Source organism: Apis laboriosa, unplaced genomic scaffold (genome assembly GCF_014066325.1).
Source record: "Apis laboriosa isolate Shangri-la unplaced genomic scaffold, ASM1406632v1 scaffold21_cov150, whole genome shotgun sequence".
Taxonomy (NCBI): domain Eukaryota; kingdom Metazoa; phylum Arthropoda; class Insecta; order Hymenoptera; family Apidae; genus Apis; species Apis laboriosa.
The window spans coordinates 1,157,159-1,183,325 of record NW_025222365.1 but is presented as its reverse complement, the minus strand read 5'-3'; the positions used below and the strand labels follow the sequence as shown (position 1 = coordinate 1,183,325).

Below are 26,167 nucleotides of genomic sequence, written 5' to 3'. Positions count from 1 at the left end.
TAAAGTGATTAAACATCGAATGTAGTACAAAATATCAATTTTGAATAAAATCAAATCACAAAATATTTTAAATGATTAAAATATTAAACAATGAACTTACTATAAAATATTTGTTAAATGTATTATGTAATTTTTATAAAACTTAAAATCATAATCGATATAGGTTAAGAGATAAGTTAGTGATATTAAAATTAATTATAATAGAAAAAAAGTTGATATATAAAAAACAACGTAAAAATTATTTATTTAAATTTTCCGTTAAAGTATTAAAGTATTAAAGTATTTAATAATAATTATATTACAATGGCACAAGATAAAGAGGATCCTCCACGAAAGGTTATTTACTTTATTATTTGATGTTACTTTATCTTTTAATGTTTTTAATTCATAGTTTATAAATTAAGAATGAACAATAAATAAATAATAAGAATCTAATGAATAAATAATAATAAGAATCTATAATATAGAGATACAGAAGAGAAGAAGAAAAGGAAAGCAGTCCTTTTGATGCAGATGATAATTATATTCCTTATGTACCGGTTAAAGAACGTAAAAAACAACAATTAACTAAGCTTGGTAAGCTTGGACAACTTAAAGATGAAGCTGCTGTTGGAATTATTGGGAAAAGTAGTAGTGAAAATGAGAAAGATGATGCAGATGATGATGATGGACAAGTATGGGGAAGGAAATCAAATATTTCCTTATTAGATCAACATACAGAATTAAAAAAATTAGCAGAAGGTAAGTGTATTTATATGTAATTATATACATATATATATATATATAAATTATAAATTATATATATTTTTATTATATTTATAATATATAAATTTTATTATAGTACAAATATAAATAAATTAATTAACTGATAAAATATTTATTAGCTAAAAAAGAAAGTGCTATGGAGAAACAATTAAAAGAAGAAGAAAAGATTTTAGAGAGTGTAGCAGAAAATAAAGCTTTAATGGGTGTAGCAGAATTAGCAAAAGGTATTCAATATGAAGAGCCAATAAAGACTAGTTGGAGACCTCCAAGAGCAGTTCTTACCGCAGGAGAAGCAAGACATGAAAGAATAAGAAGAAAACTTAGGATTTTAGTAGAAGGAGATGATGTTCCACCACCACTGAAAAGTTTTAAAGAAATGAAATTTCATAGAGGTATATTAAATGGTCTGGAACAAAAGGGTATCATTAAACCAACACCAATTCAAATTCAAGGAATACCCACAGTGTTAGTTTATTATATTATTATATTAATTGTATATCTTTAATTTTTTATACAATATTAATTTTTTTTTTATATTTTTAATATATTATAGATTATCTGGACGAGATATGATTGGTATTGCTTTCACTGGTAGTGGTAAAACATTAGTATTTGTTTTACCTATTATAATGTTTTGTCTAGAACAAGAAGTGGCTATGCCATTTGTGAGAAATGAAGGACCATATGGTATGAATATGGTATTTTGATAAAATAAAAAATAAAAGATATGAAAAATAAAATGTAATTTGTTCTTATTTTTTATAGGTTTAATTATTTGTCCATCTAGAGAATTAGCAAAACAAACTTATGATATTATACGACATTATACAAATAGTTTACGACAAGCAGGTTGTCCTGAAATACGCAGCTGTTTAGCAATTGGAGGTGTACCTGTATCAGAATCTTTAGAAGTTATTAATAAGTAAGTATCCTGTCTTTTCACTTGTATTATACAATATATATAATATCTTTTCTTTCATCATAGAGGTGTACATATTATGGTGGCAACTCCTGGAAGATTAATGGATATGTTAGATAAAAAAATGGTAAAACTTAGCGTTTGTCGATATCTTTGTATGGATGAAGCGGATCGTATGATCGATATGGGTTTTGAAGAAGATGTACGAACAATTTTTTCATTTTTCAGGGTAAACATATTTTACTATGATATATTTGTTATATAAAAATTATTTGCACTATATTTGAATATTTTATATAGGGACAGAGACAAACGTTATTATTTTCTGCTACTATGCCAAAAAAGATTCAAAATTTTGCCCGTTCTGCTTTAGTAAAACCTGTGACGATTAATGTTGGTCGCGCAGGTGCAGCGTCTATGAACGTAGTGCAAGAAGTTGAATATGTCAAACAAGAAGCTAAAATAGTATATCTTTTAGAATGTTTACAAAAGACTCCACCACCTGTACTTATTTTTGCCGAGAAAAAACAAGATGTAGATGCTATTCACGAATATTTATTATTAAAAGGTGTTGAAGCAGTAGCAATACATGGCGGAAAAGGTGCATTAAATTAAAATTTAATATAAATAAAATATAAAAATTATATTAAATATGTTTCAAATATTTGATTTGTTTAATCAACGTTTTATAGATCAGGAAGAAAGATCACGTTCTGTAGAAGCTTTCCGTGAAGGACGAAAAGATGTGTTAGTTGCAACAGATGTTGCGTCTAAAGGTCTTGATTTCGCTGATGTACAACATGTTATAAATTATGATATGCCGGATGATGTTGAAAATTATGGTAATTTATATCATTAATAAGTTGTTAAGTTTACAATTCATGAATTAAAATATAAATTTTTATATATAGTACATAGAATTGGAAGAACTGGACGTTCTGGACGAACTGGAATAGCGACAACATTTATTAACAAAGCAAATGACGAATCTGTATTGTTAGATCTTAAACATTTGCTTATGGAAGCGAAACAAAAAGTTCCACCATTTTTGCTGGAACTTTGTTCGGAAAATGAAAAATATCTCAATTTGGGAGGTAAAATAATTTATGTTTTTTTAATTTTTTTTTATGAAAAAGAAAATAAACTATGTTTTCATTATATTTCAGATGAGCGTGGTTGCAGTTATTGTGGTGGTCTTGGTCACAGAATTACCGAATGCCCTAAATTGGAAGCTATCCAAAATAAACAAGCATCCAACATCGGTCGCCGTGATTACTTAGCCAGCAATGCTGCTGATTATTAAAAGCGTTAATTCAAATATTTGAAATATTTTATTTTTTGTATAGTATTCTATTTTGTACAAAATAATGTCGATTTTGTAAATAGCTTTGCAAAATTTATAATTGAAAAATTAATAAAATATTAATTTATTTGTTATATTTCTTTATTTTTTTATTTTTGATCATTTAAAGATCAACTCTTTATAAATACGATGCTTTTATGTTTTCTCCATCGATTAATTTAGAAGATGATATATATAACATATATATAAGGAATAGAAATTTTTCAACAAGTTACATTTACATTTAAATTGAACTAAATCATGTTTAATATTAGAGAACAACCTGATTTTGAAAGTATCAAGGATCAAAAATCTTTGGAAATAGAGATACGGCGAAGAATCATAGATAAGACAGCCGAAAAAAAGCGACATTTGCGTCAAAAGCATATTGAACGCAAAGAAGCATTGGAAGCGGAACAACTTCAACACGCCAAAGCAGCTGCAGATTTAAAAGTTCGACAACTTGATCGCACGCATCGACTAGCAGAAGAACTTGCACGTCGTAAACGTAAAAACACAATTGTTTTTATTAACTCATTGTGAGGTTAATCGTATGAATTTAATATAATACAGAGCTTGAGCTGCAAGAATCTTTAAAGACTAGAAAAAAGAAATTCGCTGTAACTTTACCTAAAGAGATTTTCGAAAAGTTAGAAACCGATTTGAAGAAAGAAGAATGGAAAGAAGAGGTGGTACAAGTGTCCAATTTGATCCCTCCATGGAATGTGAAAGAAGATTTTATAAAGCAACAGGAGGAGAAATTAAAATACAGAAGAGATCTTCAAAATCAGTTGATCGATAATAGACGTAGATTACGCGAGAAAGAGGAGGAGAAGCATCGTGAGAGAAAAATAACAGAAGAAATTAATAAAGTGTTGCACGAGGAGAATGTGGAAGCGGAGAAGAAAAAAAAGGAAATCGCTATTACATTACAAACTGAAAGGGATGCTTTTTTAAAAGCTCGGGAATTTTGGAAAGAAAAGAGAAAGGAGATTCTGAAGCAAGAACACGATGAAATCTCAAGGATCGTTGCCAAGAGAGAAGCTCTGCAAAAGAGGGAAGCTGAGGGAAAGGTTTTGTAAAGATGTAAACTTATCGGAATTGAATTGTTTTAATAGTAATATTGTTTTCTTCAGATTGATATTCGTGCGGCGAAAGATGTTTTGTTGGAGAAAATGATGAAAAAGTTAACGGAGGAAGAGTACAAAAGATTGGAACGAGAAGAAATCTGTCGAGAATTATATATAGCAGAGAAAGAACATCAATTGAAAAAGGAAGCGATTAAAATGGCATTGAAAAAAAAACAAACTGCTAAAGAATTCTTACAAGAAATGGTAAAAATATATTATATTCGTACATTCGTGTCATTTTGATCGCGTTTATTAAGAAGCGAATAATTATCGAAGGTTGTCAAAATCAATAGGCAAGAACTCAGAAAATTATGGCCGAAAGGAAAGCCAAAGAAATTGCGATCGATGTTGCTTTCGCTAATTATTTGATAGAGGAACGAAAAAAGCAAGAGGAGAAAGAAAGAGAAAAGCAGGAAATACGACGCGAAAAAAGTACATTTCCGTATCATATTAAAAACACGATCGCAATACAACATTTAATTACTGAAACGAAGCAATGCTTATCTCTTATTATAAATATTTTCCTTTTAGTTCTACGATATGGAAACGACTTGCGAAAAATGATAGAGGAAAATAACATAAAGCGTATGAAAGAATTAAAGGAATATTTACAAATAGAAGATAATACGAATGATAAGACGTGCAAAATTAAGAGTTTGTCGGAATCGATTCTTAATCAATCAAAAAAAACTTCGAACAAACCAGAATTTATGAACAATGACTCAAGATAAAGATTAAATTTTTAATCCTACGTCTATTTATTGGTATACGGATATATACAATGATGCGCGAAAAACATTGCTCTCGCGGTTCTCGTCATTTATACAAAGTCCGTGTAAAAATACAGCAGCCCCATCTTATATTGGTTATTAAGTATGTGATAAATTAACAGTCTCGCCTCGGGCGTGTCCATTATCGAAAAATCGGACGGGAACAATTAACGAGTTTCGTTCTGCCGATCGGATTTTTCTTGGCAATTCGAGGCAATTCTCGAGCGATCCTTTTCTACCTTTTACCCCTTCCATTCATAGTAATAACTTCCAATTTCTTTCTTTTCTATTTTCTCCCATTTGTTTAATTGTTATGTTAAAGAATTTTTAGGGGAAGAAGGGGTTGAAGTAGCAAAAATAAGTAACACTCGAGATGTTAGAAATGACTATATAAGTACGAACGTTAGTTTTTTCGGTGACTGGCTAGTCGCCACGGCCGCTTATAACCTAATTTGATCGATCGATCGGTTTTCTTTAACTATATAATAAGTAAATTAATATCTATATCGTTAAAACATTAAAACACTTGAAAACGATAATCGATAATATTCGGAAATGAATTTATAAATCACATTCCTGAGATCGTAGAGAAATTCTCTTCCCGGAAGATCGTCTTCAATCAAGATGAAGAATCGTAACGATCGTAATAAATTTTTCAAGTTGGATTTATACTTGTTATTTTCATTCCTTAAGCTACGTAAACTTTATTTCCTTCACCGCATCGAATTACCATCTTGATGAACGGTTCTGACCTACAGTTTTTTTTCCCCTTAAATTCCGAAAATTTCTTAGATATCAAGCGATAAATAAAGGATCAGGCGACACGGCCACTGGCTCAGAACCGGTGAAGTTTCACGAATTTAACACAGATTGGTCTTAAAAGTAAAATCACATTTCCTTAGATAATCTATTTGCCTACATTGACTCACTATTTATTTTCCGTTCAACTAACGCAACTTCTACGCGTCCTTTTCTAATTTTCTTTCTTCTTCTTTTCCGAAGAGAAACGAAACGAGGGAAGTATAATTTGAACAATTTCAGCCAGTCGAAAAGTACAGTCGCACTAGTACAGACGATTATTTCAATCGATAAATAGTATCGACGCTTCTCGCTAACTAATCATCATTCTTTATGTAATAATTAGGCCAATGGGTCAATTAAATATTACTCGTATGCGAATCGTACAATCTCTCGTTGAAGAGATTTAATCGCAATTCGCACATAAAATTCGCATGATAAACTTGCGTGTATATAAATTAAAAGTAAAAAGTAAAATCACATATTCTTAAGTTAGTTTAAGTACACGTACACACGTATGTATACACACAAGCGGATTTTTTTGTTCACTTATTCGCAGCAAAATACTCTACCGAGTTTCAAATTCGAAGAAGAAGTGGGCAAACGAAGCGTGCCTCGATGGTTCTTTCGCGTTATAACAAGATTTATCTTTGACGTATAATTTCCCTTTGCAAGGTATATTATGGCAGTAATTATCGCAGCATATTTAAATCAACAAACATTGAAAAATAGATTTGCCCACTTCCATCCCTTAAAACGTCTCATCAACGGGGAACAAATCTGGTCACAAATTTTCTATTGCTCTTCGCCGACGAGACTTAAAAATTTCCTCCCTTTTTTTAATTCTCGCAAGTCACTTTTAATTAACGCGTTTCGCCTTTCGAAAAATTCTTTCTCTTTCACCAAGAAACCATAAATGTTAACGGATAAATATTTTTTAGAACCGTTTACGCGGTTTTAGGATTTTTAGACGGTGAACAACAAAAGCATCGCATAAGAAAGCGAAAAATTATTTCGAACAAAGTGTCTTTTCTACGCGTGGAAATGGAATGATTCGAAGCAAGTTATAACAAATAACATTAACAAACGATATGTATACATATATATATATATTCAACGAGAGGAACTTAAAAGTATATTCGATCAAGATTTATATTGGTAAAAAAGATTTGAAGCGATCGGGAATGTTCAAAGGGCAGAGAATATTTTCGACAGAGAATCTTTAAGCATATTGACTAATAGCACCGCAGATTAAGATAAACGTTAAATCATGTCAGTACGATCAAGATTCGATTTGTTTCTCCACTGTGTGTGTGTGTGTGTGTGTGTGTGTGTGTGGATAAATCTCTGGGAAGTGAATGAAACTCATGGAAATATAGCGACGAGAGCATCACCTGTCGTCAGAACATCTCGACATCTCTTTTTATACAGTCTCAAAAATATAAATAGCTCAACGAGTTTCGTCATCACTTATCCACTTGGAAATGCAAATAATCCCGGCAAATTTTACACCGCGGTTAGGAATTGCCGGTAAATAGGAACCATGAGAATAGTAGAGTTAGATTAACAGCAAGTGCAAAAGTTTGACTCTTTAAAAATGTTTGACGATTTTCAAAAGAAATTCGAAAGGATGGACTAGCTTCGACTATCAAACCGCGATTTTTACGTTTTCAATTACGTTGTTTGTTTTTTTTCCCGGAGAGAACATCGATTCATCGCTATATCACCAATTCCTTGGCAAATTCCTTGGAATTGCGCGTTTGCTGATTCCTTCTCTTCCTCTTTTTCTTCTTTTTTTCCCCCGCGACAATTAGAAAATTGTCGTTAGAAAAATCAAAAAAATTTCTCTTTTCAATCGCGAGATTTCTTTCCCAAGTTTCGAACAGCGGTGTACGATAGGCACGATATAGTAACGGTTTTAAGTATCTCTCTCACTCTCGCTCTCGCTCTCTCTCCCTCTCATTCTCTCGCATCCTCTTTCTCTCTTGCACTCCCTTATTATTCGTCTTCGACGCATTACGCTAAAACATGGCTTTTTCAACATCGAACGTTGTTGCCTGAATTGTGACGAAAGCTGCGATTGCAAGCGAATCTCTCGTAATCTCCCGTGTGTCCCGCGAGAGAAAGAAACAAATTTCTTCTTGCGCATTTGCGACAGGCGAAAAATAGGTCTATCAACTTTATTTCTTGTGCCATTTACGCGTACGTCTCCACTAAGTACGTACGCACGCGTAATTAGTCTTTTCTTTCTTTCTTTCTTTCTTTCTTTCTTTCTTTCTTTCCTTCTTTCCTTCCTTCTTTCTTTGTTTCTTTTTTTATCTTTTTTTTTCTTTTTTTTCTTTTTTTTTTCTTTTTTTTTTAAAGTGAATTTGGCCCCTTTTCTTTGGAAGAAGAAAACTTGGCTTGGATCGTTCAACTAGCACTTCCATAGAACGCGGATCGTTTCGTTTAGTGATCTGATTACATATAAATCGTAACGCGAATCGAGTAAATAATTCACGGGGGTGTGAATTATTCCGAACGCACACGACAGACCGTCGTTTTTTTATTATTCCTAGGAAGACGTGAAAAAGAGCGAAAGCGTACGCTGTATGTGTATGCGTGCTCCTCGTTATATATACTTATAAAAAAATAAATTCCAGCACAGTAGAACGGAAGAAGCTCATTTGGGAGGGGGTTGCGTTTATGAAAACACGCCCAGCAGCCATTAGATTAATACGATAAAACGATGGGTTCTCGGACATACGATTTCATCAACGATAAATACTTTCTTTCTTCCCTTCTTTCTTTCTTTTTTTTTCCTTTTTTTTTTTTTTTGATTTTCTACGAACGAGCGGAATAGTTTGTTTATTCACCGTTAATGAAACCGAGGTTGAACCACGGGATGGCATGTAAAACGTTTTCAACGTGTATCCTTCGCAACTTCGGCGGACGGGATTCTTCGATGCATCGACTTTTCTCCCTCTCTCTCTCTCTCTCTCTTTCTCTCTCTTTCGTCGACACAGATTTTTAAAAAAGATTTTCTTCTCTAAACGCGCACAGATCTGAACACGCCTCTTATTCACCGTGGTCACGTGTCCGAAAAGAGGAACTCGCTCTCGGACAGCAACACTTCGAGATCGGATGGGACGGTATGGAGGTCGGAATTTGCCGGTTCGGGTAAATCAGCCGCGCTGTTTCCGATTCCCGTGGGGGCTATCTGCCTGGCCCTCCCGATTCTGACCCTGTCCTTCTTCTTCCCCGTCCTCAGAAGCACGCCAGTCCTAGGAAGCTTTGGCCTGCCATTGGCGTGCGTCGCATTCGGACCAGTCACCTGCGCCACCTTGTCCGTCTTTCGAAGCTTCACGCTGAACCTGAACGGCGGCTTGTACACCACTTGCAGCTTCGCCCTCTCTTTCCTCGCCCCTTGCGAGTTCCCCGTTGTCTTATTCCCTTCCTTCGACTCGGTCGGATTTCTCCTCGAAGCGGCTTGCCTCGTCGCCGCGGGCAACCTGGTCCCAGCACCGGTCAAACCAACGGGGGTGGATTTGCTCTTCGGCAGGCAGGCTGCTCCGTTCCCTCTCCCCGTTTCCGGCCGACACTGGGACGACGCCAGTAACCACGAACGAACCTTGCTTTTGGGATCGGCGTTCGGCTCCGTCTCCTTCTCAGCCTGTATTGCCGAATAATCGATCACTTCTTTCGATTTGTGCTGCTTCTTCCGCTTCCTCTTGTCGTCTTTGTCCGAATTCCCGATTACCGCGATTACGCCGCTCGAGTTCTGTTTATCGATTCCCCGACTCCCCGCGGGGAACGTCCTCTTCCGTTTGTTCTCTTGAGCCATCCCCGTGCCCGCGTCCGCCGACCTCTTCCTGCCCGAATCCTCGACCGCGTTCGTCCTCTTCGCCTGAGATTGCGATTGCTTCTTCTTCTTCTTCTTCGGCATATCCTTACAGGATTTGTCCGCCGCGTTCCCGTGCCCGTCCTTATGCTTTCGATGCCTCCTCTTCTCCCTCACTTTTCTGCTGAGCGGAAGCTTGGCGCGCACTGCCGGCGGATGCACCGTCACACCCTCCGTCCCCTCCGGTGGAAGGCGCACAGTTTCCGTCGTTGAGCTGTGTATTATCGTGACCGACTTGAGCTTCAGATCCGGCCGTTTGCCCAGTAACCTCGTGCTCGCCACCTGTGTATTTCGGAGAAACCACATTTCGTTAAAATATCGTATACGAGACATTTGCGTGCTCTACCCTTTAATAATTAATTTAGCAAGATGTCAGCGATTCGATCGAATACTACGATGAGATACGATCGACGAGTTACTCGATGGGTGAGATGGAGATACTGGAGAATCATGATAAAACGAATCGGATATCGAGGTTCAAGCTAGCTATTGTTTGCAGATACGAGCCTCTACTCTCATCTTGTTTCTTCTCTCAGACTTACTCTCAACATTTTTTATATCCGCGCGTTTCCTCGAAGGTCTCTAATGTAAAAAATCATCACGATATGAAACGAAACGTTTGTTGCGATATTCGAATAAACGTGAAATAAGATTGGTATTAAAATAAAAAGGAATTGAAACGATCGCTTACCAATAGGGATATCGCAGCGAGAATGATCAAAGCGGCTGCGTACCAATGGTCGATTATCCAACGACGGAAAGTGGCCAGACTCTCGTCTGATAAGAGAAGTTTTCTCAATGTTGCCAAAGGACCACTTGGATCGACCTACGAGGAGGAATTCGCAGGGGGGAGGAAAACACATGTTACATCGTTGTGATTAATTCTAAGCAACAGATTCAAATATTATATATATATATATACCTCTCGACATTTTTGAAAGACATCGCAATATCCATTGTAATCGTTGCACGGTGTTCCTGGCTTCGAGAACATGTCGGGTATATCGTAGGGTGGAGAGTTCCAATCGAAAGACGACCTACGCGCAACATCGATCATCGATACATTTATTTTTATCGGGATAAAAAAAAATACATATACATATATATATGTGTGTGTGTGGAGGAAAATGGTTTATAACGTACAGGCAGGGTTGGTTCTCTCCGGGAAGGCGACAACAGAGCTCGCAGGCTTTCGTCGGGGGATCATTTGGCCCAGGAATGCACTGGCAAGATTCCAATCCGTATGCGAGGCATATACTACCTGTACACTCCTTACGAAAAAGAATACACACGATAATATACAGAGGAAAAAAGAAAATTACAAACATCCCGCGAAATACTCACCCCCATAAAGCACACGAATTCGCGATTGCAGATCGTCTTGTTGGGCTTGTTGATGGAGGGAGGGCAGTAAGCTGATCGACCGTCGCAAAAGCTCGCATCGCGGCACCCGTTATCGTCCCTGCATTTGTCTCCGAATCTTAAATTGCATTCGGCGGTGCAACACGGACCCTGAGGAACGCATTCTCAGATGTTACATTCTCGAAACGAGTTGAAAAGTATTAAAGAATACGTTCTATATATATATATATATATGTACGTACTTGACTAGGGCTGCAAATGGAGCCTGGTGTAAGCGTACAGGGCGTTTCACCTGGAGGTGGATAACGACGTTGAGGGAAACAGCACGAGTCCCTGCAATCTTCCTCCCATCCGCAGTCACATTCTTCACCCTCCTCGATCACACCGTTTCCGCACAATGACACTTGCGGTTCTACAGAGATTAACACACATAGATTTACTTTCCCACTGTGTATAAATAATTTCAAAGTTTCGATTGCCATTATTATTAAGGTATATTCGACGAGCATATCGAGCTATATTAACGTTACGATAAACGACATTTTCGATCGAAAACGAATGAATGCGAGGACGAGTATTCAGGGGACGTTGGATATTCGACAGAAGGGAATAAAAGTACGAGTGAAAGACTGACCGGTGAAGCAACCCTTCGGGGAGCGAGCTTTGCTATTCAAAACTGGGTTTATGGCGCTCAAGCTGCACGGGCTGAAACGATTATTGTTTCGCTTGTCGCCGCTGGTAGCACGAGCGAACATAATGAAGTTTCCATCCTCTCCGCCCGGCGTGCATTGTTCCGGATCGTGCTGAAACAAAGTAAAGTGGCGCCTTACTACGTCTCACGCTATCGACAGTCGTAGGAAATATAAGGTAACCGCCTTTATCCAATTGCTCGCAACCGATGGAAAACCACAGTGGTATTTAATAAACGCGTTTTAGAGAAGCAACGGAGAGAGAATCGAGCGCGTGGAGTAAGTAAATTAGGGAGCTACCTACCGGTGAACCGAAGTTATGGCCGATCTCGTGTGCCAAAGTGACGTGAGAAACGGCGGGCGGTACGTGCTTCCCGTAATTCAGTAAAGTCACTATTCCGGTGTTCAGCGACTTCATGCTGCCACGATAGTGCTGCAAAGTTTGCAAAGATTATACTTGCATTCGAGCTGTTACAGCTTTTCGAGAGAGGGTTTCTTTTTTTTTTGGATGAAACGAAGGAACGAAACTCGGGTCCCCGATTTAAGATCGGGAATTTAAGATCGGGAATTTGAGATCGGGAATTTAAGATCGGTCGAGATATAATTTCTTTCGGGATACTTTCGAACTTCTTACTCACCCCGTTCTTCTCGCAAACCCCGCCGGCGTTTTTCAAGTCGCCTGTCCAAGCGAGGCCCAGCGTGCCCATCTCGAAGTCCCGATACGTGAACATGTAGGCTAGGCAGAACGCGTCGTAATCCTCTTCTGGAACACGGAAGAGGGAGAGAACGAGGGTGTGTGGGATTTGTAACGGGAAGATGGATAGGCGGTCTCTTTTGCCGCGGGCAACAATTGGCCGCCGTTACGCGACGCGTTAGAGAAGAGGGGAAGATTTATTTACCAGAGAACAGCTCCAGATACTTTTCCACGCCGTAGTTGCCCGGGAATCGATAATTGGGATCTCTCAATGCGTCCTCGCTGTGAACTTTCACACGTTTTATCATGAAGCTGATGTTGTCGGGCCTGCCGTCTTGGTTGAAGTCTATTGTGAAAACCAAAGAGAGAGAGGAGAAGAAAAGATCGAACCGTTAAAGAGAGATCCTTGAGGAGTGAAAAAGAGCGTTTCGTCGATTACTTGCCCGTATGTTTGTAAATGGAGTTGACCCTCTGCACGTGCCTCGTCATCACTTCGATGCAAGCCTCCTCCGTGCCGTATCTCGCGAAAAACTGGTGATCCGCTTGCAGGTAGAGCATGCACGTAGTTTTCCTCGGGTCCACCGTGGCGCGTTTGTGCAAGTGTCTCGCGATACGATCTCCGTCCCCCACCCTTCTGAAAAAAAAAAAAAAAAGAACGGAATCTCAGAGTCGCGAATTTCTTTCCAACGGCCGGAAATACAATAATCCCTCTCCCCTTTCAATCTAATTATCGATTCCAAATCGAGAACGAAACGAAACGAAACGAAACGATTTTTCCGACACTCACGTCTCCATACGTGCCGCGCTCTTATCCCTTGTCTCCGAGGTTAAAATCCGCGCGCCGTTTTCCTTCGAGTAGTAGAGCGCCCGTGTCTCGCCGAGCAGAGGCTCGTACAGCGATCGAGACCCGTTCCCGTGCTCTCGTCCCCTGCAAAAGAGAAAAAAGAGAGGAAGGAAAAAAATAAGTAAAGATAATCCAAAATCTTCTGCATCCGGCTGCATCGACACCAGACCAGCCAATTGGCTCTAATTGCCAGAGCTGCGATCCCTGTCCTGCCAGGGGGAGGGAAGGGAGGGTGAGAAATGTTTGAAGAGGCGCGGTTTAAAGCTCGTTACGTATATATATATATATATATGTATACTCGTGATGAACTTGTGCCTACGAATAATGCGTCAGAGAGGTAACGAAATTAGCGCGAAGGGGAGGTGCAGTGCAGCCGGTGCTCCGAGTTGATAAACCTCAGACGGGGCGCACGTTTCGAGCAACGGAGCTGTCTCTCTCTCTCTCGTTAGATCCATTTTCATCCTCGGTTAACTTAACGCGATTTGGCCGGGCTGTTTTAGAGCCGGTTTATCCCTTTACATTAACGAGGGAACGTCTGCGATGAAAATCATCTTGGAAAGTACGCCTCGTCCGTGATTCACCTATCTATCTATCCTCTCTATCCTTCTCTTTCCAAGGGATAGTCATTCTTTTTGTTCGCAATTATCGACCGAGGATCATCCACGATGAGATGATTCACTCCGCGCGAAGTTTACTCGGGGATCTACAGTTTTACAGAATCGTTATATTATATAGAAGATTCACTCACATTTCCATGGAATCGTGAGAAGCGTGTTGACGCAATCGATGACTGGCGCAAGGCGACGATCTACGAGGCGTTAATACGTCCGAGGCTCTGTACGCGATGCTGTGATACGGCGGAGACGTGTCCTCCTCCCCGGTCAAGTATCTGTTGGTCGGCTCGATGTAGTACTCCTCGAATCCGGTGACCACGGTGCCGTCGAACAGGCCATCCCCTGTCACCATCCCCTGGACCACGGCGTTGTCGTCCTCTGCAAATCGTCGAGTGGAAAATTCGAGCCACATTCGTTCCCGATTTAGAAATTGATTAACTTAACACTTCTTCTTTTTAGAAAGGCGCGAGAGACGCGCGAAATCGAGAGAAGTTTTTACTAGTTTTCCAATGCAACGCGATTGGCCACGGCGGCTCGGGTTATTCACGAATCGTTTCTTTCCCTCGGCGACGATCCGAAGCGGAATTTCGTTTCACGGAGGAGGAAGGAAAATATTTTTTGGCCGCGTCGGTTCGACTTCCCGTAAACAAAACCCTTCAAAAATCGATCAACCCTGTAGCAAACTGACGGTAATAACACGGAGGAGGAGGAAGAGGAGGAGGAGGAGGAGGAGGAAATTCGACCGATCTCGCCGTTGCGGTAATTTATAACCGAATCGGTCGGTGGTTGTGCCACTACCTCGTGTAGACTAAACCTCGAGATTGGTTTATTCTTCCGGTTCGATTCGAGATTTCAATAACGTTGCACGTATGGATGTAATTCTTAAGGTAGGGAATGGAAGAAGAAAGCAATCGCTAGCCAGAATGGAATCGAGTTAAAAATTGTGAAACGGTTTCTTCCCTTTGCTCGAAACTTCCGTTTCGTGAAAATCGAATTTGAAACTGCACGCGGATGGGATTTTATCAAGATGGGAGGAGGCGTTTACTCGATCGATTTTTTTTTTTTTTTGGAGTGAATCATTTTCGAGGATCCGTTGTATTTCTTTATTCTTTTTATCGCGTTCGAGAAAAATCGCGTCCCTTCTTTTACAACTGTTCCTTCTTTTCTTTCTTTCTTTTTTTTTTTTCCTTCTTCCTTTTTTATTTGTCAATATTAATATCGACGTTAAAAAGAAGAGGTCGAATCCGAGCAGAGAGTTTGCGCGCTTAATCATCCGCCTCGCACGGAAATCGAGCGAATCGCCCTCTATTTAGATTTCAGGGAACTCGGGGATAACTTCGTTTCGTGTCTCCAGGTTGGTGGACGGGTCCGCTTCCGGATGGAGCGATAGATTTCCGAGGCAAACTCTCGGAATCGAAAATTGTGCGAGAACCCTCGCCCACCGAGCGAGAGGGCGAGAGAGACAAAGAGGGGGAGAGTCGGCGACGAGGAAGGAAGAAAGTAGGGTAGAGCTATCTATTTCCGTCATAACCGTCGTCTTCGGCCGAGAATTACACCGTTTCGACGATTTCATAATTTCCGGACGCGCGTTTCGCCCAACCTCCTCCTCCCCCCCTCCGTCTTTACACGATGAAGAACTGGGTCGTCGATTTTTTTCCCTTTACCGCAGGATGAAGGGGAGGGAAGGAAAAAAAAAAAATGATCCTGAGGTGATGAGGTGGCTGCGAGTGAATTCGTCGATTTTGAAATTGGTTCGGTTTAATTTTTAATCGCGCGAGAGGAGGAAAAGGGGTGGAGGAAGGAAAAGGGTGAAAAACAAACCGAAAGAGGATGAGACGGTTTAAAAAATAAAAAAGTAAGTAAAAATAGAAATGGAAGCGCGTTCGGTGGGGAGGATGCACCGACATAATTCACCAGTAATTGCTCGGTTTCTTCCTTCCTCCCCCTCCCTTCCCTTTCCACCAAATCCGCGTTTCCTCGAGGAAGCAATTACTCGGACCTTCTTCATAATTAATCGAATGATGCACGGCCGATACCGTAATGTGCCGTTTAATTTAACATTTTTTCTAGGGTGGCAGGGAGCGTTGCGTTCGGGGGCCGACCGAGGGTGGAGTGGCCGAAACTCGAGTTCCATTGGCAATTGGAAATTCGAATCGGTGGAGGAGAGTTAATCGTCGATTACACGAGATTCCTTCGAATCTCCTCTCGATCCGGGATCCACGTGGCCACGTGGCGGGCGGAGTAGAAGAAAAGAAAAACGAAACGAATTATCCCAAGCATTTTTTCCCTGCAATTAAGTGTTTTAAATCCCCTCGACGGGAATCCGGGGACAGGCGAAATTCACCCCTCATGCTAATCGATACCCTCCTCCTCCTCCTCCTCCTCCTCCCCCGTTGAACAAAGGAAACGATTGAACAAAGGGTTCTCTCTCTCTCTCTCTCTCTCTCTCTCTCTCTCCGCTTCTCTCAAACGATCTAGCCTCCCGACGCGGAACTACGAGACCGGATGAAATTACCATTTAAGCGAGAATCGAAAATTCCCCCTTGAATGTCGGCAATTGAGCGAGAAAAGGGGGGAGGGGGTGAGAGAGAAACAGGAGAAAGAGAGGAGAGAAAGAGAAATAGAGAGAGAGAGGAAAAAAGAAAAAGAGGAAGGGAATGCTCATTAGCTCGCGATACACTCGCGGGGGAAAATTTTTCTCTTCTCTCTCTCTCTCTCTCTCTCTCTATGCCAACCTCTTTGCATAGAAGAATCGAGGAGAGTCTCTCTCTCTCTCTCTCTCTCTATTTTTTTTCCCAACCACGTAGGGAAAGAGGACACGCGATGGAACCCCGTCGTCGTCGTTTGGTTTGGTCTCTCTTCTCTCTCTTTCTCTCTTTTTTTTATACATATATTTTTTTTTCGCTTTTTCAGGGACCGCATATTGAACTTTGGCAAGGCGCACACACACGTACACACACACACACACCGATGGTTCCACCACGATGAAATCCATTTAAAACGAACGATGCCGCGCACGAAACGGTTTATGAAACGATATCGTTAAGTCTCGCGAGTCCTTTCTCTCCCTCTCCCCGATTCTATGGACTGGACTGATCGCTCGATTTACACACAGTCGATACCACGCGCGTTTTCCTTTTTTTTTCGCGGAAAAATAACGGATAGGTGGACACGCGATCTAAAAAGGATACTGCGAGGGAGGGGGAGAGAAATAACGACGGACGCGGGGTGGAGAGAGTAGAGGGAGGGAGGGGAAGACGGAAGGGGAGGGGGGATAAAGCGGAAAATAAAGCGGAGAGGCGACAAAGAATACGGTCCGTCATTTAATTCGGTTTGTATCGCGAATCGGTGGTCGATACGCGTGTCGACTACGAACGATACGGTCGATAGGGCCATTCTTCTCCACCGCGTAAGTGGGAAACCTGGGGAAAATTGCGGGAACGGTTTCGAATAAAAAGCATGTTTTACCATAAGCACCCCACGGGTTGTCCAAAGTTTTCGTGATCGTTCTGCCATTCTTCCATCGATATTTCTCCCGCGTTTTAACCGGACTCGTCGTGTGTTCAATTCACAACACGTCGTACAAAAATACACAAATTCCTTTACCGGATCGAACAATCGATCATATCGGAATACGAGATAGAAAATAAAATCGAGAAATCTATTACGAAAGATTTATTTTCGAAATCGTAATAATAATAATAAATCGTCGACGTAAATCTCGGCTGAAACGTTTCTTATCTTGTCCGATGTTAATATTAAAATTAAAATAGGAATAGGATATTCACGTTGACCGCAAGTTTTAAATTTAACATGGACGGACTTAGACTCAGGTATAAGAAGTCTTAAAATCTCGATACCTAAGTCTTCGCTTTCAATTCAATTACGGAGGGGGGAGTTTGAGTTACGCAAAAACTTCTTAAGAGTAAGTGGGGAGGGAGGAAGGGGAGGGAGAAATGGAGGGATCAACAGGAAGCGGTAGCGCGATATACCATAACTCGATCGGTTGGCTATCGAGCGGCTGACACGCTCTTGCGAACGTGGAAAAGGCATCGACTCATCGGCGCCCCTCGAGTCGAGGGTATCGACTACTTCCTTTTTATCGCCGCTTCGAAAATGACGGGGAAGAAGGGCGGCGAACGAAACTCCCCCGGGGACCAGGGGGGAGGAAATCAAAGAAAAAGATCCTCTCTCGTCGTTGAGTGCTCTCCCTCCCTCCCTTTCTCGATTATTTTTTTGTTTCCAACCGGCCGCCGAGTCCGGGACTAATTCGATCCAATTTTCGTCTCACTCGATCATCAGCCTCGACTTCGACGAGTTTCACGAATAATTCGTCGATCCTACGATTCGAGAACGCGCCCACCCTTCCAAGTATAATCGTCGATCCTACGATTCGAGAACGCGCCCTTCCTCTCCCTTCCAAGTATAATCGTCGATCCTACGATTCGAGAACGCGCTCCTGTCTTCCAAGGAAGACGAGGGGAAGAAATTGGGAGAGAAATCAGAGAGAGATGGAGGAAAGAGTGGGAGGAGTAATCATTGGATTGAAAGATCGCGCCAAATCCTCTCTCTCTCTCTCTCTCCTTTCGAATTCGTTAAACAGGGGTCAGGGAGGGGAGACACGTTTAATAGTTCCCCGAAATTATTTTCACGATCCGCGTGATAATTAAATATAACGAGCTCGAGTTTGAAAAAAAAAAAAAAAGAGAAATCGATGACAACGAAAGGAGCCGCGTCAACTCTTCCCTACTCTTGGGAAGAAAACCAAGAGAATTTACCTGATACATAATACAAACAATACTCTCTCCGTTGTCTCCGGAGCGAGAAACGAATTCGAGAGCGCACCGCTGGCGTTGTTTCATCGTTGAAAGTGCAAGATAAACGATAATATTGTGCAACGGCGCATAATCATCGAGGGAATAGGGACGAAAAGAATGGAGAGAGAGAGAGAGAATGTACGCAGGATGCGAACGAAAGAGCACAGCGCGGGAATTGTTTCAAGGATAACCAGTCGAATCGGACATCCTTAGAAAAGTTTTGTCGTTCGGAGACGAACCACGTCGTCACGACACGCTAGAAACTTTGTCCTTTCCTCTCACTCTCGCTCGCGCAGACACACGTTTCCCTTTCCCTCTCTTCCTCGAGATCGAGATCGTGTGCCGATTCCAGGCCGGTATCGGTTTGTTGGCTACGTTCGCTCGTGTTCGCAAAATCATCTGCGAACTCTCCACCCTTCCTGGTAATTGACCTATTTCTCGGGGGCGAGAACCAAGTCTCGGCCGCGATATTGCAGCTCGGCTAAAGTAAGTAAGTAAGTAAGTTGGAAAGAAGTTCGGTTAATTCGTTTCGATTCGAAGGTGATTAGAAGATGGCGGAAAGAATCAACCGAGTCTCTTATATCTCCGATATAGCGTGTCAGCGGAAGGAATATCCTCTTCCCCCGGAGAATACGTCTAATTTTAGTTAATTGGAATTCGGAGGAAAGATTATCGATCTACGAAATTCTAAATTGAAAAAGATACAAAGTTATTCGACAAATGTGTCATTTATCGACTTTGTATTTATTCGGATGTCAAATAAAATCGATCGAAATATAGGAAATATTTCGGATGATTTTGATCAATCGCCTTGTATAGATATAAATTGAAAATGATTTTCAAGATTGAGACAGTTAGATTCGTTCTCGAATGAAGAAATTTTCGTCGAGTTAGGAGAAGGATTCGATTCGACGAAATATAATCGATCGATCTTTTCCTCGATTCGATTCGATTCGATTCGACGAGAAATTCGTTATTATTCCGATTCCGGTTTTAACGCGGCTTTAATTAAATCGTCGACTGGACGACTTGTTCCCGAGTCGAAGTCGGGATCGTCCTCCGTAAACTCCGCGGGGAAAGAATAATCATCCCCTTTCTCCTCCAATTAGGGGCTCGGAGAAAATATTCTTACTCGGGGGCTAAATACGAATTATTGGAATCCTAGTCTAATTTAATTTCATTCGAAGAGGCGCGACGGCTAGCACGAGCGAAGAATAAAAGAAAGAAAGAGAGAGAGAGAGAGAGAGAAAAAGAAGCAAAGGTAATAAAAAAAGACGAAGAGAGAGAGAGAAAGACAGAGAGACGAACGTTCGAACGAACGTGAGACTTTAAAAGTAGAATAGGGACGAAATAGAAGAAAGAAAGAGAAAGCAGAGGAAAGGAAACGTAAAAAAAGGGGGAGAGGGAGCAAAGGAGAGAGACGCGGAGGAGGCAAACAGCCCCTTTTCCGAGCCCCTGGGTTCGTAACCGCTCGTTACCGGGAAAATCCAATTTAATCGGGGGAACGGTTAACTTAACAGAGGGACCGGTCGAGGAATCGCGAAAACTCGAACAATCGCGCCGGATCCGCGGCAAACAACAACGCGCGCGCACCGAGAATGTGCTCGACGAAACTTGTTTTATCGATCAACAATCGAATTACGTCCAATCGTCGGTGCATTGATTTGAATCATCGCCCGTTTTCACTTCGTCTCCCTTTCGACTATCTTTTAAAACCGTTCCCCCCTCTCTTTCCACCTCTTTCCTCCATCTCATCATACATATATATATATACGTATATATTTTTACACTCTTCGTTTCACGCTCCCTATAATTCTTTTTAATTAGTCATAACCCAGGATCGGACGTTAATTAATTCGATTGTCCTACGAGCGAAACGGGCCACCCACCCTCCCCTCGGCCATCCTTTGTTCCGTGCAATTAACGAACCCGGGGAGGGGAGGGGGAAAGGGAGGGGAAAAAAAAAATAATAGTCGCGCGAGTTCCGCTTCCGTGCGTCTTAAGGAAGGATAATTTTATCCTCTTCCTGTCCTCTCGCACGCAACCGCATGTTCTCTGTTATTTCCTTTCGTTCGTTTCGCGAAATGGCGAGCGTGTATAAAATCCGGCTTATATATATCCGGCGGAGAATTATTCGATTACGTGGATACCGCGTTAACGATGTAACGCCAATTATTTATCACTGCCGCGATAATTAATGCAAAGCCGTTAATGAAAGCTCGCGACCGGCGCGCCCGACAAGGGGATAGGTCGGGGAGGGGGGCATACCGATGCTTCCCCAACGATCGGTTGCTGGATCGGTTTCGGGAAATTTGCGAAGCGAAGAGAATCGAAGGCGCGTCGTCGATCGGAACTATTGGATCGCGTGGTGACGTTGACGATTCGAATCATCAACGGTCGGACGTTTAATTAACCGATTCTCGAATCGTTAATCGCAAATCTCTCAATTTGAGATTCCGATTATATGGAGATTATATAAGAAATGGATTCGAAATAGGATAAGTTTCTTCGAGGAGTGTCATCCTTAAATCCCGGCTTAATTACCCTAAGTAGCGGGACGTTAAGTACACATTTTATCTCTCTTATCCATTTTCGCTCCCTATAATTTGTAACCCTCGAGTGTGAAAAGCTTCGAAGCGAGAACAGGGCCGCGCCGGTTATGAATACGCGGAGCGGTAGAACACTGGCGACCGGCCAGGAGACCCTGCGCCCCATCTCCTCCCTTGTTTTGAGCGAGTTAGGCGTTACACAAAATTAATCGACTGGTTGAAACTAAAAAAAAAAATAAGGAAAATAAAAAACGAATCCCTAGTGAAAAGCACTAGTCGTCGCTCAAAAGCGAGTTTATTTTAATTATATTCATAATTATTAATTATTCGATAATTTCATCGATCCTTCTGGAAAATTAATTCGAGGTTAACGCGAAAGAAATTCACGAATTTACAGGCGGGCGATTATTTCGAATCGAAGATGGGATGGAATTTTCTAAGCGATTTGCCACGCATCATCGGAAGATTCGGCCCATTATCGCGGGCTGGAAATCGGGCGGCGCAATTACACACGGGTACACCGTCAATTAGGCAAGTTTAATCGGTAATCGGATTATCAGTGATACGGGGTTATCCTGCACCGTTGCACCCAAATGATGCGCTCCCGCGCTCGAATCGAGACCGCTTCGATCGGAAAAGTCAAGTTAATTTAATCGTTTTATCATTCGAGCAATTATGCCGCGCTCGTCGTCCTTCTCGCGTCCATTGTAACGCGCCGTATACAAAGCGATGTACTACACGCGATCATTTCGCCTCTTCCGTACCTTCCAATTACAGCGCCTATCCTCCACTCGATTATCCGTTATGGGCCGCAACTCGATTATAATTTCCCGTACGCGCGTCCACGAAACCTTTACGGCCCCTACCGTTATTTATTTCTCATTGTAACAACGCCTCGATTACGCGTCGTCTCCCTTTATCGATCGACGCCGGTTAGTTGAATGAAAACGCGTCGCCCGTCCGCCCGCTAATTCGAGTCGACCAATTTTCAACGGGGCAGGAACGTGTCCCGAAGTTTTCACCATCACGTTCTCGCGATTTATCTCTGACGCTTCGATCATTCGAGGCGATGGAAGCGCCTTCCTTTTCTCTAACTCGAAATCCGCGGATCCGAGCATCGCCGTAATTGCAGTTGTTGCGCACCGAGGAGGAACATTTAGGGATAATTGAGTTGGCTTATTCCTAGAAACGGAAAACGCGAGGCTTTACGTCCATGCATCAACAGGCGCAACCGGTGCCTCTTGGACGCTCCGAATATCCTTTGTTTCGAATCGAATGTAAAAATAACACTTTGCAAAAAGAAACAAAAGAAACTAAAGTTTAAGAAAATAACTATAGATTCTATTATATTAATTCAATTGTGATTCCTTTTTCTTTCATTTCGCTTTATGGAAAAGCTCCCTCGGACGGGATCCGCGTGGAAGACTGGAGTATGGATTCAACAAGTTAGGCGAATTATTAAGAGTATAAGGACGGCTTCCGGGTTGAAGTTCGGTGAGAAACGTCGATCGGCGGCGTTATATACGCGATCAAGTTTCGAGCGGTGGCGAAGTTGCGGTTAGACCAGTTCGAACTCATTCGGTGCACGAAATTATACAGCGCTCGTACAGCGCTCCCTGTCGGCGTGCCCAACTATCCGCTTACTCGAGTTTCCAGTACGCTGGAGCTGGAATCAGATATTCCTACACTCTTTGAGTATCGTGTCCACGACGGAGTTAACGAAATTTCCAGCGAATGGTTACCACCTTTCGTGTTATCCAAGATTCCCTTCCTGAAGAAACAACTCCACGCTTCCCAATTATTTTCGTTCCTTCATCAACCGCTACTCGAAAAAGATCTTCCTTCCCTCCCTCGATTCTTCCTTCGCGCTCCCTCGCGCTTCCTCGCCCGTGTTACACGACAATGGAATAAATTTCCGCGTCTCGTGAGTCGACAAGCTTAAAGGCCCCGCCTCGACCGCGGTACCTTCGCCTAACAATCGCGCGCCACGAGTACGCGCGCGATTACGATGAAAACTTTGCGTATCCAGCGTGTATTCCACCGGCGCGGAATTACGAGACGCGGCTACGCAAACTTCCCGCGAGTTTCCCTCCTTCTCTCCCTTTCCTTCTCTCCTCCAAGATAAATCACCGGTATTGTTCCACTTGGTGGGTTCGACGGTAATGATGCTCGTTAAACGTCCTCGAAACGCATCGATTTTACGTAATCGTACGCTTACGCGGAAGAATTGCCTCCCGGCGAGAGAATCTGTCGATTCTCCTTCGTTCGAGTTATCGAGATGGAGGATAATGGAGGATGTCTCGAGAAGCGAGATAGAGAGAGAGAGAGAGAGAGTAATTGCTGTTCGAGATCGACTCCTGGAAATTCGCGACTCGGGGGGAAAACGAAAGGGGTACGACGAGACGTGCACGTTACTTCGAAGGGAAACGCAACTTCTTGGTTCTTCTTCCTTCCTGATATATATATATATACCACACCTCGAATAGGGTATCTGGCTTGTTTCCAAACGAGCTCGAGGATGACGATCGAAATGAGATTCTCGGTAGAATCGGCGGGGATCGGGCGAGGATTATGCGTCTTCTGTCGAAGGACGTCAACCGGCGAATGAACTGCGTCGGTTCGGTGACCAGCCAACAAACTCCCCTCCCTCTGGCGGCTTTTTCTCTCTTTCGCTATTTTCCCAGCCTTTGATGATTTATTCCGCCCAAGAGGTCGGCGGGGAGGGGAGGGGGAGATAAATCTAAATTATCTTCGGGACCTCCGGCGATTTATACAGCCGGAGCTTTTCGCTGCTTTTTTTTTCCCATTGCCATTCTCTCTCTCTCTCTCTCTGTCTACAAAACGCTTTTGTCCGCGAGTTTCGACGGGGAACACGAAATTCCAGAGAGCAAAAAGCGGCGGGAGAGCGGGATATATCCGCGTTGATCGGATCGGGTTGTCGAAAACGCAGCAACGTTCGAAGCGAGACACGTACACACCGTGAAAAGGAATATATATATATATATATACATATATATGTACATATATCCTCGTGCGTTCAACACCAAGGGAGCAGTCTTCCTGACTTTTTCAAGTTTTTCCTTTTTTTTTTTTTTTTTCCTTCTATTGCGCGTATTAGAATTAAAAAGTCAATTTTTAAAAATATCGTCCCATTTTTCGATCTATGACGCGTCGATCGTTTCTTCGAACCCTTTCTCGCACACGGTTTCTTTCTACTCTTTATCTTTATTATATCTTTTAGGGTTTCGCTTTGTAGATACGTTACTCTCTCTCTCTCTCTCTCTCTCTTCGATACGATATCGATACGATTCGATACGCGGATGTACATATATCCGCGTGCGTTCAACACCAAGAGAGCAGTCTTCCTGACTTTTTCAAGTTTTTTCTTTTTTTTTTTTTTTTCTTCTTTTGCGCGTATTAGAATTAAAAAGTCAATTTTTAAAAATATCGTAATTTTTCGATCTATGACGCGTCGATCGTTTCTTCGAACCCTTTCTCGCACACGGTTTCTTTCTACTCTTTATTATATCGAGGCTTTCGCTTTGCGCGTAGATACGTTACTCTCTCTCTCTCTCTCTCTCTCTTCGATACGATAGCGTGCGGATGTTGTCGAAAAACTTCAAAGGTCGGTGGAAAAATCTATTTTCGCGCGGTAAGCGATTCCACCGGAATTCAAATTTCTGCGCGCGTATAGTATTGGAATACGTATCGAAGGAAATTGGTGGCAAAACTCACCCAACACTGTGCCCACGTAAGAGTGCGACGCGTCGAAGTCGATGGGGCCGTTCGTGTTCTCGAACGTGGCGTCCTGGCTGAACAGGCTCCTGTCTCGAACCAATCGTAATGTCCATTGCCTGAGAACAAGTTATAATATGATAATAACGATATATTTGTATTCCAATATTCTGACACGCAAAAGAAAAAAAAAAGAAACAAAATCACGAATGATATAGTCTTTTCTTTCCTCGTGTTTCTCGGAAGCGCGGACAAATTGCAAATTCTTTCTTTGAGGAGGGGCGTGGAACGAGAGATATCGATCGGCATATTCGCCTATTAGTTACGCGTATTTTAATAGAAACGTTGCCCGTGTTCATTCGTTTCATTCTCATGCAGCGAAATACGATGTCTGGCAACCATTGAAAGTTTATTGTCGTGAGTCAGTGCAGTGCAACTGTAATATTACAGATACAATTCTGAAACATACGATCTTTACACATGTCCTTACAACTTAGTTTCGCAAGGAACTAAGCGCCCCTAGAAACATTGACATTTCTCTTACGAATTCCTGGGACGAATTCCTCCATCTTCGAAATTCGGGATTCTCCGCGCCGTGAACGTGGGATCTCTGAGAAATCCTTTCTCAGAGTCGCTCGAAGGAACGAATCCTTCGAAAACCTTCGAAGTAACATTTCGACTTTGCGATTATCCATTTTAACCCCACACACTCGATCGAACCTGTCATCGAAACCCCCTCTCCCTCCCCCTCTAAGGATCAATCTCCTCTCCTCTCCTCTCCTCTCCTGCTCGAGTAATCGGAGGAGAAATGGCGTGGAGGAATGGCGAACGTTAAATCCGTGAATCGATGTGATTCAGCGATTCCTGGACGATGACGCGAGCGCAGGCCTTTCCCGTTTCGCTCGATTCTTGTTCGCAAGGCGAGGCAAGGCCGAGGGAACGAGGATACGAGCCCGTGGATCGAGGCGAGACAGGTTTTCAACGTGGTTTTCAATAATATTGAATTTAGAAACGCGGAAAGGATTTTGGACATTGGGGGGGCGCGTGACATTGAAACGGGTCAGGGATTGCGTACGTTGCGCGATACGCGAACGAGTGCGCGATGGAATAATCCCGGATTCGGGGGTAAATGGATTAGGTTTAATTAAATTCGCAGCGAGCCAGGATTATTCGAGATACGCGTAGGCCGGGCGAAATATTCGATTATCCCAAAGTTGTCGGTTGTTGGCGAATGTTGGGGAAAAAAAAAAAAAAAAAAA

At 42.0% G+C, this 26,167-nt stretch overlaps 3 protein-coding genes across 7 annotated transcripts in view; 2 read left to right on the top strand and 1 right to left on the bottom strand.

Moving 5' to 3' along the window:
- Positions 1–39: 39 nt before the first annotated feature.
- On the top strand, positions 40–3,115 carry LOC122712816 (ATP-dependent RNA helicase abstrakt). The gene is made up of 10 exons (XM_043932737.1): positions 40–336; positions 468–741; positions 885–1,230; positions 1,319–1,452; positions 1,531–1,687; positions 1,751–1,913; positions 1,985–2,285; positions 2,377–2,526; positions 2,596–2,778; positions 2,851–3,115. The coding sequence occupies exons 1-10, from the start codon at positions 304–306 to the stop codon at positions 2,985–2,987; spliced, it is 1,878 nt and encodes a 625-aa protein (XP_043788672.1). The 5' UTR covers positions 40–303; the 3' UTR covers positions 2,988–3,115.
- Positions 3,116–3,273: 158 nt separating this feature from the next.
- LOC122712817 (meiosis-specific nuclear structural protein 1-like) lies at positions 3,274–4,887 on the top strand. Its single transcript, XM_043932738.1, has 5 exons — positions 3,274–3,534; positions 3,600–4,099; positions 4,163–4,360; positions 4,450–4,588; positions 4,688–4,887. Exons 1-5 carry the CDS (start codon positions 3,288–3,290, stop codon positions 4,885–4,887), a joined length of 1,284 nt encoding a protein of 427 aa, XP_043788673.1. The 5' UTR covers positions 3,274–3,287.
- The window catches only part of LOC122712815 (disintegrin and metalloproteinase domain-containing protein 10-like), a 33,641-nt gene continuing 11,584 nt past the window's right edge, over positions 4,111–26,167 (bottom strand). For 2 of the 5 annotated variants that reach the window (XM_043932731.1, XM_043932734.1), the window contains 14 exons: positions 24,909–25,027; positions 13,942–14,185; positions 13,137–13,277; positions 12,793–12,983; positions 12,555–12,695; positions 12,294–12,418; positions 11,960–12,088; positions 11,601–11,769; positions 11,209–11,378; positions 10,949–11,116; positions 10,748–10,875; positions 10,527–10,641; positions 10,296–10,430; positions 4,111–9,886 (listed from right to left, as the gene is read on the bottom strand). In XM_043932731.1, coding sequence (XP_043788666.1) covers positions 8,795–9,886; positions 10,296–10,430; positions 10,527–10,641; positions 10,748–10,875; positions 10,949–11,116; positions 11,209–11,378; positions 11,601–11,769; positions 11,960–12,088; positions 12,294–12,418; positions 12,555–12,695; positions 12,793–12,983; positions 13,137–13,277; positions 13,942–14,185; positions 24,909–25,027 — 3,067 coding nt within the window. In that variant the 3' untranslated portion in view covers positions 4,111–8,794. Of the gene's footprint in view, positions 9,887–10,146; positions 10,187–10,295; positions 10,431–10,526; positions 10,642–10,747; positions 10,876–10,948; positions 11,117–11,208; positions 11,379–11,600; positions 11,770–11,959; positions 12,089–12,293; positions 12,419–12,554; positions 12,696–12,792; positions 12,984–13,136; positions 13,278–13,941; positions 14,186–24,908; positions 25,028–26,167 lie in introns of all 5 variants that reach the window. The other 3 variants (XM_043932735.1, XM_043932732.1, XM_043932733.1) reach the window with 3 other exon arrangements.

What these genes read in the sequence shown, in the direction of transcription:
- LOC122712817 (XM_043932738.1), top strand. Translation starts at nt 3,288, where the DNA reads ATGTTTAATATTAGAGAACAACCTGATTTTGAAAGTATCAAGGATCAA. An exon ending in AGAACTTGCACGTCGTAAAC is followed by an intron (nt 3,535 to 3,599) that starts GTAAAAACACAA and finishes AATATAATACAG; the next exon opens with AGCTTGAGCTGCAAGAATCT. An exon ending in AAGAATTCTTACAAGAAATG is followed by an intron (nt 4,361 to 4,449) that starts GTAAAAATATAT and finishes CAAAATCAATAG; the next exon opens with GCAAGAACTCAGAAAATTAT.
- LOC122712816 (XM_043932737.1), top strand. Translation starts at nt 304, where the DNA reads ATGGCACAAGATAAAGAGGATCCTCCACGAAAG. An exon ending in ATTAAAAAAATTAGCAGAAG is followed by an intron (nt 742 to 884) that starts GTAAGTGTATTT and finishes AATATTTATTAG; the next exon opens with CTAAAAAAGAAAGTGCTATG. An exon ending in CAATTTTTTCATTTTTCAGG is followed by an intron (nt 1,914 to 1,984) that starts GTAAACATATTT and finishes TATTTTATATAG; the next exon opens with GGACAGAGACAAACGTTATT.